Raw genomic sequence first — 17,360 nt, forward strand, 5'->3', positions numbered from 1 at the left:
GTAAGACAAGAGAACATATGGGAACATCGGTGAAGGGGGCTGATGGGGAGGTAGTAACAAGTAGTGGTGATGTAAGAAGGAGATGGAGTGAGTATATTGAAGGTTTGTTGAATGTGTTAGATGATAGAGTTGCAGATATAGGGTGTTTTGGTCGAGGTGGTATGCAAAGGGAGAGGGTCAGGGAGAATGATTTGGTAAAGAAAGAGTTAGTGAACGATTTGCGAAAGATGATAGCCGGCAAGGCAGCGGGTTTAGATGGTATTGCAGTGGAATTTATAAAAAAAAAAAGTGTGTGACTATGTCGTTGACTGGTTGGTGAGGATATTTCTTGTATGTATGGCTCATGGTGAAGTATCTGAGGATTGGCGGAATGCATGCATAGTGCCATTGCACAAAGGCAGAGGTGCCTTTTCATTATATTTCCTACACTGAGCAGAGGCAAGTATTGTACGCTAAAATAATATAAACCATACGCGATTACATTTATATGATATTGAATATTTATGTATAATTCATTCAATAAGGAGAAATGAGTGATAATAAAGAATCATTGCCCATCATTCATTAGAAAGAAGGAATCATAGAAGAAGATCATACAAAGGAAATAATTTCTTTGGCTGTTGTCTGTTCGATCGCAGAGCTGCAAGATGTGTTGTGGGAGCTGGGAATATTAATGTGACCTTTGTGCTCCCCACACATACAACATCACCACCACCACCAGAGCTGGGAAGATAGTTGTGGCACGGCTTTAATCGTATTTGTCACCACCTGATGCATAATAATAAATTGCCAGAACTTACCACATTGCTTAATGCAAGATTTAGGTGAGGAACATGAGAAACAGAGTACAGTACGGGAATAATGAGGTCGTTATATAAGTAGTTTCTTAACGTACCATAACATTTTATGATAAACATATCATTAGCGTTGATGTTATTATGAAAATATACGCGCGAATAGCAGCCGATATGATTCATCTAATTTTTAATGATGCAAGTTTCATAGTTGATTTCTTTAGCAAAGGCAGCTGCTTGTCGAATGCGACTAAGATAATTCTTATATATTTCTCATGTGTTATATGTTCTCCGTATTAAAAAAAAAAACTAATTGCCATCATACCTGCTACAACAGGTAATGCTTAAGTCTATAAACAAACTTTATTTCAAGTGTTTACAGTAATTCCTAGTCTGAAACGAGACGTTGCTTCCGTGCATCACCGACAGAGGGAACCACAAGCAGTGGTGTGAGGGTCGAGTATCCGCACAACTTAGAGAGCGTGAGCCTTCGTTGCAAGTGTTCCGTATTGTATTGCGCTACATCACCGTAATCCTACATCCCTGAGAGTAAACTTTAGTGCCATTGGAAAGTTGTGTAGTGTTCGCAAGAAGTAACGTAGTCGTGTTACCCTCGACGTGAAAGTGGATGTGATAAAGCGCGCAGTAGAAATGGAAAACGGGTTGTTGATATTTTGCGCCACCTTGTCTTGCATCCAACCACCTTGTGCACTGTAGTGTCGTCAGGATCGCCGATGAGAATATGCAAAGCTCAGGCAATCCATCTTCAAGGTAAGAATTATGAACAATGCTTTATATTTCAATTAATTTTTTTGGTTTATGTGTTACATAGACGTATTCATCATGGGTTGTAGGTTCATATATGTAAGTTAGGTGATGCAGAACATGTGTCAAGAACGAACCGTATGCTAATTACGGCATCCCGTATACGGGGATAATCACATTTTTTCGTCATTAAGCTGTAAACGATGTTTTATGAGAACGTAACTCTATGTATACACACACACACACACACACACACATACACACACATATATATATATATATATATATATATATATATATATATATATATATATATATATATATATATATATATATATATCTTTTTTCTTTCTTTCAAACTATTCGCCATTTCCCGCATTAGCGAGGTAGCGTTAAGAACAGAGGACTGGGCCTTTGAGGGAATACCCTCACCTGGCCCAATTCTCTGTTCCTTCTTTTGGAAAATTTAAAAAAAAAAAAAAAAAAAAAAAAACCGAGAGGGGAGGATTTCCAGCCCCCCGCTCCCTCCCCTTTTAGTCGCCTTCTACGACACGCAGGGAATACGTGGGAAGTACTCTTAATCCCCTATCCCCAGGGATCAAATTCTAAAGAATTATAATATTCAGCGGGTTGAATGATGCATTTTTTTGTATGTTTTCTGAAATGCAGTATTTGTTTGCTCAGTTATAAAACAAATAATGAAGAGCATATTTCATTCATTTCAAAAACATCATCATTCTTAAGAATAAATATATCAATGTACAGTTATAACAATATAATATTTAGCGAGTTGAACGATGCATTTTTTTGTATGTTTTCTGGAATGCAGTCATATTTCTGTTCAACAGAAAGTACAACATCGTTCATAAAAAGAGACCACATCACCAGGCAGATCTACATGCCAACATATGTCCTGGGAAAACTTTTTAATAGCTCCCTTGCCAGGTTTCAAGGTGTTTTCCCCATGATAACTCCTGAAGAGATATCCTAGTACCCATACTTTTTCAAGAACTCAGCATTATGTCGCATGAGGCCTGATTTTTTCCAGCTCAATGTTTCCAACAGAGTTGATTGTTTCTCTGCTTTTCGAACTTTGCATTCAAGATTATGTTTTGGAAATTTATAGGCTCTGTATCCACCCAAAAATACTTTACCTTCTTCTTCAATCATATCTTCCAGGTGTCTCGGTGGGCAAGTTGCTAAATTTATCTTCATCATTGCTCTCTTGTTCAAGATCTCCATTAGATAATGATGAAAACAGCATAGCAGAAATATTAAGTTCTTTTTGGAGTTTTTCTTTATCTGTCATTGCATTTGCTTCCTTGTTGGTATATGAGATTTCTGACAGAGAGTTTCCACCGCAAGCCTCTGACTTACTATTGTCCCCAGTGATGGAGTTCTCTGCACCTAGGAGATGTACCCTAAGCCTGTGCTTTACAGACACTGGGTCGGGATGGCGATAATATATATATATATATATATATATATATATATATATATATATATATATATATATATATATTATCGCCATCCCGACCCTATCAAGAAAAATACCACACAGTCCCCTTGCCTCTTTGCTCCTAGCAGAAAACCCTCACAACCTGTTTGTTTACCCTACCACCACCACCACACCAAAGTATGTTATTGGTTTATGAGAAGCCATAACGTCCCAGAGGCTTGACGAAAGAGGCTTTTTGTCTGGCCTTCTCTGCCTTTGTACCCTTCCTTCTCCCAAGTCTGTTGTACCCATTATGGTTAGTCGTTTCTTCATCCTCACCACGACCAATTTATTCTTCACCCAGCCTCCTACTCTGAGAAAAGATGAGCCTACTATCATTCTGTCTACCTTGTTCCTGAAAACGACTCGAACTCGCATCTTAGCAAAGTATATTCCTCTTTAACTGTCCGTCCTTCTGTTCACCTGTTTCTCTATTTCTATCAATTGTTCTATCCTTATACGTCATATATGAACATTATAGTTGCTGGGACTCACCTGATGAGCTGTCGAGCTATGAGAGTGTTCATAACGACGATCATGATGAATGGGATGACGAGAGTGAGCAGCGTGTCTATCCAATTGATGACATTCATGAGTCCTCTGTAGTCCATCCTCAGGTTACACTCCGTGATGGACGACCCGTACTGTAGGGGAGATACACATGGGTGTATCAGGTATGCTGGAATGCCAAGTGTTGTATATACACAGTATAGTCCACCCGCGGAAGATGAGGCACAAGTATCAGAGTTAAACAGGTGTGTGGATATAAAGGGCTATAATCATACACGTTCCCTTTCATCCTCAGCAGAACGCCTCTACACAAACTAATTTGTGAAGTGCCACCGAAGTAAGGGGGACGGTTGGATGGATACATTGGGTGTTACCTATACACGGTGTGATCTGGGTTGCACTCAGTAATAGACGAACCGTACACTAGGAAAATAGAAACTGTGGTAAGGAGGGTTTACGGATGCATTATAATTCAAAGCACGACGAATAGCAATCGACCACTGGATCCATTCAGTGCTGTATGACGTAGTGAAAGGCATCGGAAAAATAGAAATTAGTGTAGTCGGAGTGGGAAAGCAAACACTTTGATTATTTTTACAGTTTAAGCCTCACAGAACTAACGAAATTTGTTATGTCCAATCGACAGATCTATTCTTAGTAAACACCCTCCCCACCTCCATCCCTGCTAATACAATCATTACCCAGGCTACGTTATGTTCTTTAGATCAGGTCGCATGCCATAAAGTGTCTATGGTGTTGCTTTGTACTAGTTTGACTGACAAATCGTTCCATAAGGAAAAATTAGTCTTGATTGTATAAACTGTTTAGACTGAAGTTATTAACGTCTTTGATTAACCTGAGTACCTGTAATAGGTAATCTAAACTTTCCTTGCCCAAGCTAAAAATGTTCAAGTCGTCCAGCCGGCTGTCGCTGAATTGGTACTCAGACCCGGAAGCACCATGTTAGTAGCTCGTCGCTGTACTTTTTCCTTAAATCAGTTAGTTTTCTAAGTATAGTGATCTAAACAGCTCATAGAGTGTTCACGTCTTGTTTTCTTGGTCTGTTGTTGTCTAAGTCTGTTGCATTTTCTGAGTTCTTTATAGTTTCAGTATATCTCTTTTTGGCTACAGTACAGGGAACTGGGACATATTACTTATGCCTGATATAATTTTCATTTCATGGTCCAGTAGCCTAAGGTCTACTATGTGTTTTGCTGTTACTAAGAGACACAGAGAGGAATACTGATTTTCTGAGATTAGTTTAATGAACACATTAGAATTAAACATAGATATTGAGTTTTCGGTATATACGAACATACCTTGGTTTCTAATCACTGCAGCATCTAGAAACTGTAAACTTTGTTCTCTTCACTGAGACAAGTTATTCAGTCTCGCCGATAAGCAAATCGATATCTAACTGGATCGGCCAAAGACACATCATCAACATATGTGAACAGTGAAACATAACCTGGTTTCATACCACATAAACTGTATAGGTTCACACTACTTCATGTGCAATTTTGCAAGTATGAAAGATAAGGGATTGCCCGTGACTATGCCAAACCATTCTAAAGACAGGTTGATAAGAATACCAGTATTCCCACAGGGAATTCCATCTGTATTTATTAAATACATAACCTCTGGGACGATATTTTGCAGGCCATTACAACAGTACATTAGTAAAGGGAGACTTAACGTTGAAAATCAATGAATTATATTTATATCAACTTGTCCACGGCTCGAGGTTGTTGACAAGAACTACGCCAACAAGGATGAACGAGCCAGGCAACAAGCCTACAACAGTTGACATTAGTTTAACCCACTGTTTAATCCATGTAACTGATTCCGTCATGTTTCATATTGAACTTTTAAGCTTTCGGTGTTGAGTTATGCATATAGATGAGGAGTTATTCGGTTGTCTACACTGAACTGTTTGATAACTGTCATCCGTCCCTCTCAGTATTAACATTAAGCTTTGTGCTGAACTCTTTGTTAACGTTGGGCATTGAGCTAAAGCGAAGCTCTTCGTGTCATAATTATTCAACACTTCAGGAGTACATTCATTACAGACATCTGTGTTTATGATAAACAAAGCGTTTAACATATTGCGTTTAGTGATGTATATATAATTTTATCCTTTGTCAGTGTCTAAACAGATAAGAAAACTGCGCCATACTACACATAATCATATTATCTCCATTGCCTTTCATTCACGCGGAATAAGGAGGGTTTCCCTATTATAATGGATCCATTTTACCTCACGGGACAAACGAGATACCATAATCTACCGCGCAGTGAGTATAATCACCTAGTGATGAGATTGATACATAAGATGTTGGAACTGGAAAGCCTCATAATATTTTCAGGGAAGAAATCTACTAAAATTCATGTTGAGATTTACTAATGAATTACACCACACTTGCCTCAGCGGTGGCAACGAAAGGCCGATCTGACCGGGGAAGAATTTGATTGAAGACTAGCCATCGTGCTTGAGCTCTCTGGTGCCCTACTTGTTAATGTGACGTATGATTAACGCGTTATGATGCGTAGCCGGCGTGTGTTCATCGGTCTTACAGACGCCATATCACGCTCCGACTTATAAAAGTGTAAATGATTACAACATACCCACGAACTGATAGATCTCAAGTTATCAGCCTTAAACAACAAATGATAACATATATATGAAATGAAGTCGAAATTATATCCAAAGTATAATATTAACGAGACATTAAAAACAACAGCCTTTATGGTATTTTCGAGAATTTTTGATCCCCCCCCCCCTCTCTCTCTCTCTCTATACATATATATATATATACACATATATACATATATATATATATATGTATATATATATATATATATATATATATATATATATATATATATATATATATATATACATATATATTTTCTTTTCTTTTCTTTCAAACTATTCGCCATTTCCCGCATTAGCGAGGTAGCGTTAAGAACAGAGGACTGGGCCTTTGAGGGACTACCCTCACCTGGCCCAATTCTCTGTTCCTTCTTTTGGAAAATTAAAAAAAAACGAGAGGGGAGGATTTCTAGCCCCCCGCTCCCTCCCCTTTTAGTCGCCTTCTACGACACGCAGGGAATACGTGGGAAGTATTCTTGCTCCCCTATCCCCATTATTATTATTTTGCTTTGTCGCTGTCTCCCGCGTTAGCGAGGTAGCGCAAGGAAACAGACTAAAGAATGGCCCAAACCACCAACATACACATGTATATACATACACATCTACCCACGCAAATATACATACCTATACATCTCAACGTATACATATATATACACACAACACACACATATACATGTATACACATGTACATAATTCATACTGTCTGCCCTTATTAATTGCCATCGCCACCCCATCACACATGAAATAACAATCCCCTCCCCCCTCATGTGTGCGAGGTAGAGCTAGGAAAAGACAATAAAGACCACATTCGTTCACACTCAGTCTCTAGCTGTCATGTAATAATGCACTGAAACCAGAGCTCCCTTTCCACATCCAGGCCACACAGAACTTTCCATGGTTTACCACAGACGCTTCCACTGCCCTGGTTCAATCCATTGACAGCATGTCGACTCCGGTATACCACATCGTTCCAATTCGCTCTATTCCTTACACGCCTTTCACCATCCTGCATGTTCAGGCTTCGATCACTCAAAATTTTTTTCACTCCATCCTTCCACCTCTAATTTGGTCTCCCACTTCTCCTTGTTCCCTCCACCTCTGACGTATATATCATTTTTGTAAATCTATCCTCACTCATTCTCTCCATTTGACCAAACCATTTGAAAACACCCTCCTCTGCTCTGTCAACGACACTCTTTTTATTACCGCACATCTCTCTTACCCTATTATTACTTACTCGATCAAATCATCTCACACCACATATTGTCCTCAAACATCTCACTTCCAGCACATCTACCCTCCTCCGCATAACTCTATCCATAACATACGCCTCGCAACCATACAACATTGTTGGAACCACTATTCCCTCAAACATACACATTTTTGCTTTTCGAGATAAAGTTCTCGAATTCCACACATTCTTCAACGCTCCCAGAATTTTCGCAACCTCCCACACCCTATGACTCACTTCCGCTTCCATGGTTCCATCCGCTGCCAGATCCACTCCCAGATATCTAAAACACTTCACTTCCTCCAGTTTTTCTCCATTCAAACTTACCTCCCAATTGACTTGGCCCTCAACCCTACTGTACCTAATAACCTTGCTCTTATACACATTTACTCTAAACTTTCTTCTTTCACACACTTTACCAAACTCAGTCACCACCTTCTGCAGTTTCTCACATGGATCAGCCTTATGCGCTGTATCATCAGCGAACAACAACTGACTCACTTCCCAAGCTCTCTCATCCACAACAGACTGCATACTTGCCCCTCTTTCCAAAACTCTTGCATTCACCTCACTAACAACTCCATCCATATACAAATTAAACAACCATGGAGACATCACACACCCCTGCCGCAAACCTACATTCACTGAGAACGAATCACTTTCCTCTCTTCCTACACGTACGCATGCCTTACATCCTCGATAAAAACTTTTCACTGCTTCTAACAACTTGCCTCCCACACCATATATTCTTAATACCTTTCACAGAGCATCTCTATCAACTCTATCATATGCCTTCTCCAGATCAATAAATGCTACATACAGATCTATTTGCTTTTCTAATTATTTCTCACAAACATTCTTCAAAGCAAACACCTGATCCACACATCCTATACCACTTCTGAAGCCACACTGCTCTTCCCCAATCTGATGCTCTGTACATGCCTTCACCCTCTCAATCAATATCCTCCCATAAAATATCCCAGGAATACCCAACAAACGTTTACCTCTGTAATTTGAGCACTCACCTTTGTCCGCTTTGCCTTTGTAAAATGGCACTATGCAAGCATTCCGCCAATCCTCAGGCACCTCACCATGAATTATACTTACATTAAATAACCTTACCAACCAGTCAACAATACAGTCACCTCCTGTTTTAATAAATTCCACTGCAATACCATCCAAACCTGCTGCCTTGCCGGCTTTCATCTTCCGTAAAGCTTTTACTACCTATTCTCTGTTTACCAAATCATTTTCCCTAACCCTTTAACTTTGCACACAACCTCGACCAAACATTCTCCCCATGTGACCATACCATTTCAAAACACCCTCTTCTGCTTTCTCAACCACACTCTTTTTATTTCCACACATCTCTCTAACCCTTACATTACTCACTCGATCAAACCACCTCACACCACATATTGTCCTCAAATATCTAATTTCCAGCACATCCACCGTCCTGCGCACAACTCTATCTATAGCCCACGACTCGCAACCATACAACAATGTTGGAACCACAATTCCTTCAAACATACCCATTTCTGCTTTCCGAGATAATGTTCTCGACTTCCACACATTCTTCAACGTTCCCAGAATATTCGCCCCCTTTCCCAACCTATGATTCACTTCCGCTTCCATGGTTCCATCTGCTGCCAGATCCACTCCCAGATATCTAAAACACTTTACTTCTCCAATTTTTCTCCATTCAAACTTACCTCCCAATTGACTTGACCCTCAACCCTATTGTACGTAATAACCTTGCACCCCTTTGTCCAACACTCTTGCATTCACCTCATTAACAACCCCATCCATATACAAATTAAACAACCATGGAGACATCACACACACCTGCCGCAAACCTACATTCACTGAGAACCAATCACTTTCCTCTTTTCCTACACGTACACATGCCTTACAACCTCGACAAAAACTTTTCACTGCTTCTAAGAACTTGCCTCCCACACAATATATTCTTAATACCTTCCACAGAGCATTTCTATCAACTCCATCATATGCTTTCTCCAGATCAATAAATGCTACATACAGATCCATTTCCTTTTCTAAGAATTTTTCACAAACGTTCTTGAAAGCAAACACCTGATCCACACATCCTCTACCACTTCTGAAGCCACACTGATCTTCCACAATCTGATGTTCTGTACATGCCTTCACCCTTTCAGTCAATACTCTCCCATATAATTTACTAGGAATACTCAACAAACTTATACCTCTGTAATTTGAGCACTCACTCTTATCCCCTTTGCCTTTGTACAATGTCACCATGCAAGCATTCCGCCAATGCTCAGGCACCTTACCATGAATTATACTTACATTAAGTAACCTTACAAACCAGTCAACAATACAGTCACCCCCTGTTTTAATAAATTCCACTGCAATACCATCCAAGCCCGCTGCCTTGCCGGCTTTCATTTTCCGCAAAGCTTTTACTACCTCTTCTCTATTTACAAAATCATTTTCCCTAACTCTCTCACTTTGCACACCACCTCGACCAAAACACCCTATATCTGCTACTCATTCATCAAACACATTCAACATACCTTCAAAATACTCACTCCATCTCCTTCTCACATCACCACTACTTGTTATCACCTCCCCATTGGATGGGGTTGTTAGGGAGCTGAATGCAAGAGCTTTGGATAGAGGGGCAAGTATGCAATCTGTTGTGGATGAGAGAGCTTGGGAAGTGAGTCAGTTGTTGTTCGTTGATGATACAACGCTGGTGGCTGATTCATGTGAGAAACTGCTGAAGCTGGTGACTGAGTTTGGTAAAGTGTCTGAAACAAAAAAGTTGAGAGTAAATGTGAATATGAGCAAAGTTGTTAGGTACAGTAGGGTTGACGGTCAAGTCAACTGGGAGGTAGGATTGAATGGAGAAAAACTGGAGGAAGTGAAATGTTTTAGATATCTGGGAATGGATTTCGCAGTGGATGGAACCATGGAACCGGAAGTGAATCATAGGGTGGGGGAGGGGGCAAAAGTTCTGGGAGCGTTGAAGAATGTGTTGAAGTCGAGAACATTATCTCGGAAAGCAAAAATGGATATATTTGAAGGAATAGTGGTTCTAACAATGTTATATGGTTGGAAGGCATGGGCTATGGATGGAGTTGTGCGCAGTAGGGTGGATGTGCTGGAAATGAGATGTTTGAGGACTGTATGTGGTGTGAGGTGGTTCCAACAATGTTGTATGGTTGCGAGGAGTGGGCTATAGATAGAGTTGTGCGCAAATCTTCACCTTCGCCTCCACAAGATAATGATCAGACATCCCTCCAGTTGCACCTCTCAACACATTAACATCCAAAAGTCTCTCTTTCGCGCGCCTATCAATTAACACGTAATCCAATAACGCTCTCTGGCCATCTCTCCTACTTACATACGTATACTTATGTATATCTCGCTTTTTAAACAATGTATTCCAAATCACCAGTCCTTTTTCAGCACATAAATCTACAAGCTCTTCACCATTTCCATTTACAACACTGAACACCCCATGTATACCAATCATTCCCTTAACTGCCGCATTACTAACCTTTGCATTCTACTCACCCATCACTATAACCCCTCTTGTGTATCAAAACCACTAACATCATCATTCAGCTGCTCCCAAAACACTTGCCTCTCATGATCTTTCTTCTCATGCCCAGGTGCATATGTACCAATAATCACCCATCTCTCTCCATCAACTTTCAGTTTTACCCATATCAATCTAGAATTTACTTTCTTACACTCTATCACATACTCCCACAACTCCTGTTTCAGGAGTAGTGCTACTCCTTCCCTTGCTCTTGTCCTCTCACTAACCCCTGACTTTACTCCCAAGACATTCCCACACCACTCTTCCCCTTTACCCTTGAGCTTCGTGTCACTCAGAGCCTAAACATCTAGGATCCTTTCCCTAAACATACTACCTATCTATCCTTTTTTCTCATCTTGGTTACATCCACACACATTTAGACACCCAAATCTAAGCCTTCGAGGAGGATGAGCACTCCCCGCGTGACTCCTTCTTCTATTTCCCTTTTAGAAGGTTAAGATACAAGGAGGGGTGGTTTTCTGGCCCCCCGCTCCCGTCCCCTTTAGTCGCCTTCTACGACACGTGAGGGATACGTGGGAACTATTCTTTCTACCCTATCCCCAGATATATGTATATATATATATATATATATATATATATATATATATATATATATATATATATATATATATATATATATATATATATATATATATATATTATCCCTGGGAATAGGGGAGAAAGAATACTTCCCACGTATTCCCTGCGTGTCTTAGAAGGCAACTAAAAGGGAAGGGAGCGGGGGGCTGGAAATCCTCCCCTGTCGGTTTTTTTTAATCTTCCAAAAGAAGGGACACAGAAAGGGGGCCAGGTGAGGATATTCCCTCCAATGTCCAGTCCTCTGTTCTTAATGCAACCTCGCTAATGTGGGAGATGGAGAATATATATATATATATATGGGAGCGGGGGGCCAGAAATCCTCCCCTCCTTGTATTAACTTTCTAAAATGGGAAACAGAAGAAGGAGTCACGCGGGGAGTGCTCATCCTCCTCGAAGGCTCAGAGTGGGGTGCCTAAATGTGTGTGGATGCAACCAAGATGTGAAAAAAGGAGAGATAGGTAGTATGTTTGAGGAAAGGAACCTAGATGTTTTGGCTCTGAGTGAAACGAAGCTCAAGGGTAAAGGGGAAGAGTGGTTTGGGAATGTCTGGGGAGTAAAGTCAGGGGTTAGTGAGAGGACAAGAGCAAGGGAAGGAGTAGCAATACTCCTGAAACAGGAGTTGTGGGAGTATGTGATAGAGTGTAAGAAAGTAAATTCTCGATTAATATGGGTAAAACTGAAAGTTGATGGAGAGAGGTGGGTGATTATTCGGGCATATGCACCTGGGCATGAGAAGAAAGATCAAGAGAGGCAAGTGTTTTGGGAGCAGCTGAATGAGTGTGTTAGTGGTTTTGATGCACGAGACCGGGTTATAGTGATGGGTGATTTAAATGCAAAGGTGAGTAATGTGGCAGTTGAGGGAATAATTGGTATACATGGGGTGTGCAGTGTTGTAAATGGAAATGGTGAAGAGCTTGTAGATTTATGTGCTGAAAAAGGACTGATGATTGGGAATACCTGGTTTAAAAAGCGAGATATACATAAGTATACGTATGTAAGTAGGAGAGATGGCCAGAGAACGTTATTGGATTACGTGTTAATTGACAGGCGTGCGAAAGAGAGACTTTTGGATGTTAATGTGCTGAGAGGTGCAACTGGAGGGATGTCTGATCATTATCTTGTGGAGGCTAAGGTGAAGATTTGTATGGGTTTTCAGAAAAGAAGAGTGAATGTTGGGGTGAAGAGGGTGGTGAGAGTAAGTGAGCTTGAGAAGGAGACCTGTGTGAGGAAGTACCAGGAGAGACTGAGTACAGAATGGAAAAAGGTGAGAACAATGGAAGCAAGGGGAGTGGGGGAGGAATGGGATGTATTTAGGGAATCAGTGATGGATTGCGCAAAAGATGCTTGTGGCATGAGAAGAGTGGGAGGTGGGTTGATTAGAAAGGGTAGTGAGTGGTGGGATGAAGAAGTAAGAGTATTAGTGAAAGAGAAGAAAGAGGCATTTGGACGATTTTTGCAGGGAAAAAATGCAATTGAGTGGGAGATGTATAAAAGAAAGAGACAGGAGGTCAAGAGAAAGGTGCAAGAGGTGAAAAAAAGGGCAAATGAGAGTTGGGGTGAGAGAGTATCATTAAATTTTAGGGAGAATAAAAAGATGTTCTGGAAGGAGGTAAATAAAGTGCGTAAGACAAAGGAGCAAATGGGAACTTCAGTGAAGGGCGCAAATGGGGAGGTGATAACAAGTAGTGGTGATGTGAGAAGGAGATGGAGTGAGTATTTTGAAGGTTTGTTGAATGTGTTTGATGATAGAGTGGCAGATATAGGGTGTTTTGGTCGAGGTGGTGTGCAAAGTGAGAGGGTTAGGGAAAATGATTTGGTAAACAGAGAAGAGGTAGTGAAAGCTTTGCGGAAGATGAAAGCCGGCAAGGCAGCAGGTTTGGATGGTATTGCAGTGGAATTTATTAAAAAAGGGGGTGACTGTATTGTTGACTGGTTGGTAAGGTTATTTAATGTATGTATGACTCATGGTGAGGTGCCTGAGGATTGGCGGAATGCGTGCATAGTGCCATTGTACAAAGGCAAAGGGGATAAGAGTGAATGCTCAAATTACAGAGGTATAAGTTTGTTGAGTATTCCTGGTAAATTATATGGGAGGGTATTGATTGAGAGGGTGAAGGCATGTACAGAGCATCAGATTGGGGAAGAGCAGTGTGGTTTCAGAAGTGGTAGAGGATGTGTGGATCAGGTGTTTGCTTTGAAGAATGAATGTGAGAAATACTTAGAAAAGCAAATGGATTTGTATGTAGCATTTATGGATCTGGAGAAGGCATATGATAGAGTTGATAGAGATGCTCTGTGGAAGGTATTAAGAATATATGGTGTGGGAGGAAAGTTGTTAGAAGCAGTGAAAAGTTTTTATCGAGGATTTAAGGCATGTGTACGTGTAGGAAGAGAGGAAAGTGATTGGTTCTCAGTGAATGTAGGTTTGCGGCAGGGGTGTGTGATGTCTCCATGGTTCTTTAATTTGTTTATGGATGGGGTTGTTAGGGAGGTAAATGCAAGAGTTTTGGAAAGAGGGGCAAGTATGAAGTCTGTTGGGGATGAGAGAGCTTGGGAAGTGAGTCAGTTGTTGTTCGCTGATGATACAGCGCTGGTGGCTGATTCATGTGAGAAACTGCAGAAGCTGGTGACTGAGTTTGGTAAAGTGTGTGGAAGAAGAAAGTTAAGAGTAAATGTGAATAAGAGCAAGGTTATTAGGTACAGTAGGGTTGAGGGTCAAGTCAATTGGGAGGTGAGTTTGAATGAAGAAAAACTGGAGGAAGTGAAGTGTTTTAGATATCTGGGAGTGGATCTGGCAGCGGATGGAACCATGGAAGCGGAAGTGGATCATAGGGTGGGGGAGGGGGCGAAAATTCTGGGGGCCTTGAAGAATGTGTGGAAGTCGAGAACATTATCTCGGAAAGCAAAAATGGGTATGTTTGAAGGAATAGTGGTTCCAACAATGTTGTATGGTTGCGAGGCGTGGGCTATGGATAGAGTTGTGCGCAGGAGGATGGATGTGCTGGAAATGAGATGTTTGATGACAATGTGTGGTGTGAGGTGGTTTGATCGAGTTAGTAACGTAAGGGTAAGAGAGATGTGTGGAAATAAAAAGAGCGTGGTTGAGAGAGCAGAAGAGGGTGTTTTGAAGTGGTTTGGGCACATGGAGAGGATGAGTGAGGAAAGATTGACCAAGAGGATATATGTGTCGGAGGTGGAGGGAGCAAGAAGAGGGAGACCAAATTGGAGGTGGAAAGATGGAGTGAAAAAGATTTTGTGTGATCGGGGCCTGAACATGCAGGAGGGTGAAAGGAGGGCAAGGAATAGAGTGAATTCGATCGATGTGGTATATCGGGGTTGACGTGCTGTCAGTGGATTGAATCAAGGCATGTGAAGCGTCTGGGGTAAACCATGGAAAGCTGTGTAGGTATGTATATTTGCGTGTGTGGACGTATGTATATACATGTATATGGGGTGGGGTTGGGCCATTTCTTTCGTCTGTTTCCTTGCGCTACCTCGCAAACGCGGGAGACAGCGACAAAGTATAAAAAAAAAAAATATATATATATATATATATATATATATATACATATATATATTCTATGAAGATGCGCCTTCATATGCACTTTATTCGTATTCATATACCTCCGTGTTGTACGGTTAGGTTCGGTAAAATGCTATCTGCTGGCTATGTGCGCCTGTTGGGAAGTAACCTGTATAGACTCCGTTGATCACCAATGATAGGCGAAGGGTATTCGAGTTCTTAATATTCGAATAGTTGTTTCCTATTAGCTCGGTCCATAGTCTAGCGGTTAGCATTCCTGCCACTTGAACGGGGGTCCCAGGTTCGATTCTGGCTGCTGGAGGTATGTTTTATGCAGGTGCTCGTTCATATGCACTTTATTCACATATTTATACCTCCGCTTTGTACAGTTAGGTTCGGTAGAATGCTGACTGCTGGCTATATGCGCCTGTTGGAAAATAACTGGTATAGACCCAATTGCTCACCAATATGAGACGAAGGGTATTCGAGTACTTAATATTCGAATAGTTGTTTCCTATTAGCCAGGCCCATAGCCTAGTGGTTATAATTCCTGCCTCATGCACAAGGGTCCCGGGTTCGATCCTGGCTGTTGGAAGTTTGTATTCTCTATGAAGTTGTTCGTTCATATGCACTTTATTCGTATTCATATACCTCAGCGTTGTACAGTTAGCTACGGTAAAATGCTATCTGCTGGCTATGTAAGCCTGTTGGGAAATAACCAGTATAGACCCTGTTGCTTACCAATGTGAAATGAAGGTATTCGAGTTCTTAGTATTAGAATAGTTGTTTCCCATTAGCCAGGCCCATAGTCTAGCGGCTACAGTCCTGCCTCTTGCACAGGGGTCCCGGGCTCGATTCTGGCTGTTGGAAGTTTGTATGTTCTATGAAGATGCGCGTTCATATGCACTTTATTCGTATATATATATATAGATATATATATATGTATATATATATATATATATATATATATATATATTTTTTTTTTTTTTTTTTTTTTTTTTTTTTTTTTTTTTTATACTTTGTCGCTGTCTCCCGCGTTTGCGAGGTAGCGCAAGGAAACAGACGAAAGAAATGGCCCAACCCCCCCCCCATACACATGTACATACACACGTCCACGCACGCAAATATACATACCTACACAGCCTTCCATGGTTTACCCCAGACGCTTCACAAGCCTTGCTTCAATCCACTGACAGCACGTCAACCCCTGTATACCACATGACTCCAATTCACTCTATTTCTTGCCCTCCTTTCACCCTCCTGCATGTTCAGGCCCCGATCACACAAAATCCTTTTCACTCCATCTTTCCACCTCCAATTTGGTCTCCCTCTTCTCCTCGTTCCCTCCACCTCCGACACATATATCCTCTTGGTCAATCTCTCCTCACTCATTCTCTCCATGTGCCCAAACCATTTCAAAACACCCTCTTCTGCTCTCTCAACCACGCTCTTTTTATTTCCACACATCTCTCTTACCCTTACGTTACTTACTCGATCAAACCACCTCACACCACACATTGTCCTCAAACATCTCATTTCCAGCACATCCATCCTCCTGCGCACATCTCTATCCATAGCCCACGCCTCGCAACCATACAACATTGTTGGAACCACTATTCCTTCAAACATACCCATTTTTGCTTTCCGAGATAATGTTCTCGACTTCCACACATTTTTCAAGGCTCCCAAAATTTTCACCCCCTCCCCCACCCTATGATCCACTTCCGCTTCCATGGTTCCATCCGCTGACAGATCCACTCCCAGATATCTAAAACACTTCACTTCCTCCAGTTTTTCTCCATTCAAACTCACCTCCCAATTGACTTGACCCTCACCCCTACTGTACCTAATAACCTTGCTCTTATTCACATTTACTCTCAACTTTCTTCTTCCACACACTTTACCAAACTCAGTCACCAGCTTCTGCAGTTTCTCACATGAATCAGCCACCAGCGCTGTATCATCAGCGAACAACAACTGACTCACTTCCCAAGCTCTCTCATCCCCAACAGACTTCATACTTGCCCCTCTTTCCAGGACTCTTGCATTTACCTCCCTTACAACCCCATCCATAAACAAATTAAACAACCATGGAGACATCACACACCCCTGCCGCAAACCTACATTCACTGAGAACCAATCACTTTCCTCTCTTCCTACACGTACACATGCCTTACATCCTCGATAAAAACTTTTC

At 41.2% G+C, this 17,360-nt stretch overlaps 1 protein-coding gene across 1 annotated transcript in view; it reads right to left on the reverse strand.

Annotated features, from left to right (window-relative positions):
* The window catches only part of LOC139757328 (FMRFamide receptor-like), a 485,916-nt gene that overhangs the window by 138,176 nt on the left and 330,380 nt on the right, over positions 1 to 17,360 (reverse strand). Inside the window, exon 3 of the mRNA XM_071677752.1 lies at positions 3,553 to 3,701. Coding sequence (XP_071533853.1) covers positions 3,553 to 3,701 — 149 coding nt within the window. The remainder of the gene's footprint in view (positions 1 to 3,552; positions 3,702 to 17,360) is intronic.

The sequence above is a fragment of the Panulirus ornatus genome, chromosome 25, assembly GCF_036320965.1.
Source record: "Panulirus ornatus isolate Po-2019 chromosome 25, ASM3632096v1, whole genome shotgun sequence".
Classification (NCBI taxonomy): Eukaryota; Metazoa; Arthropoda; class Malacostraca; order Decapoda; family Palinuridae; genus Panulirus; species Panulirus ornatus.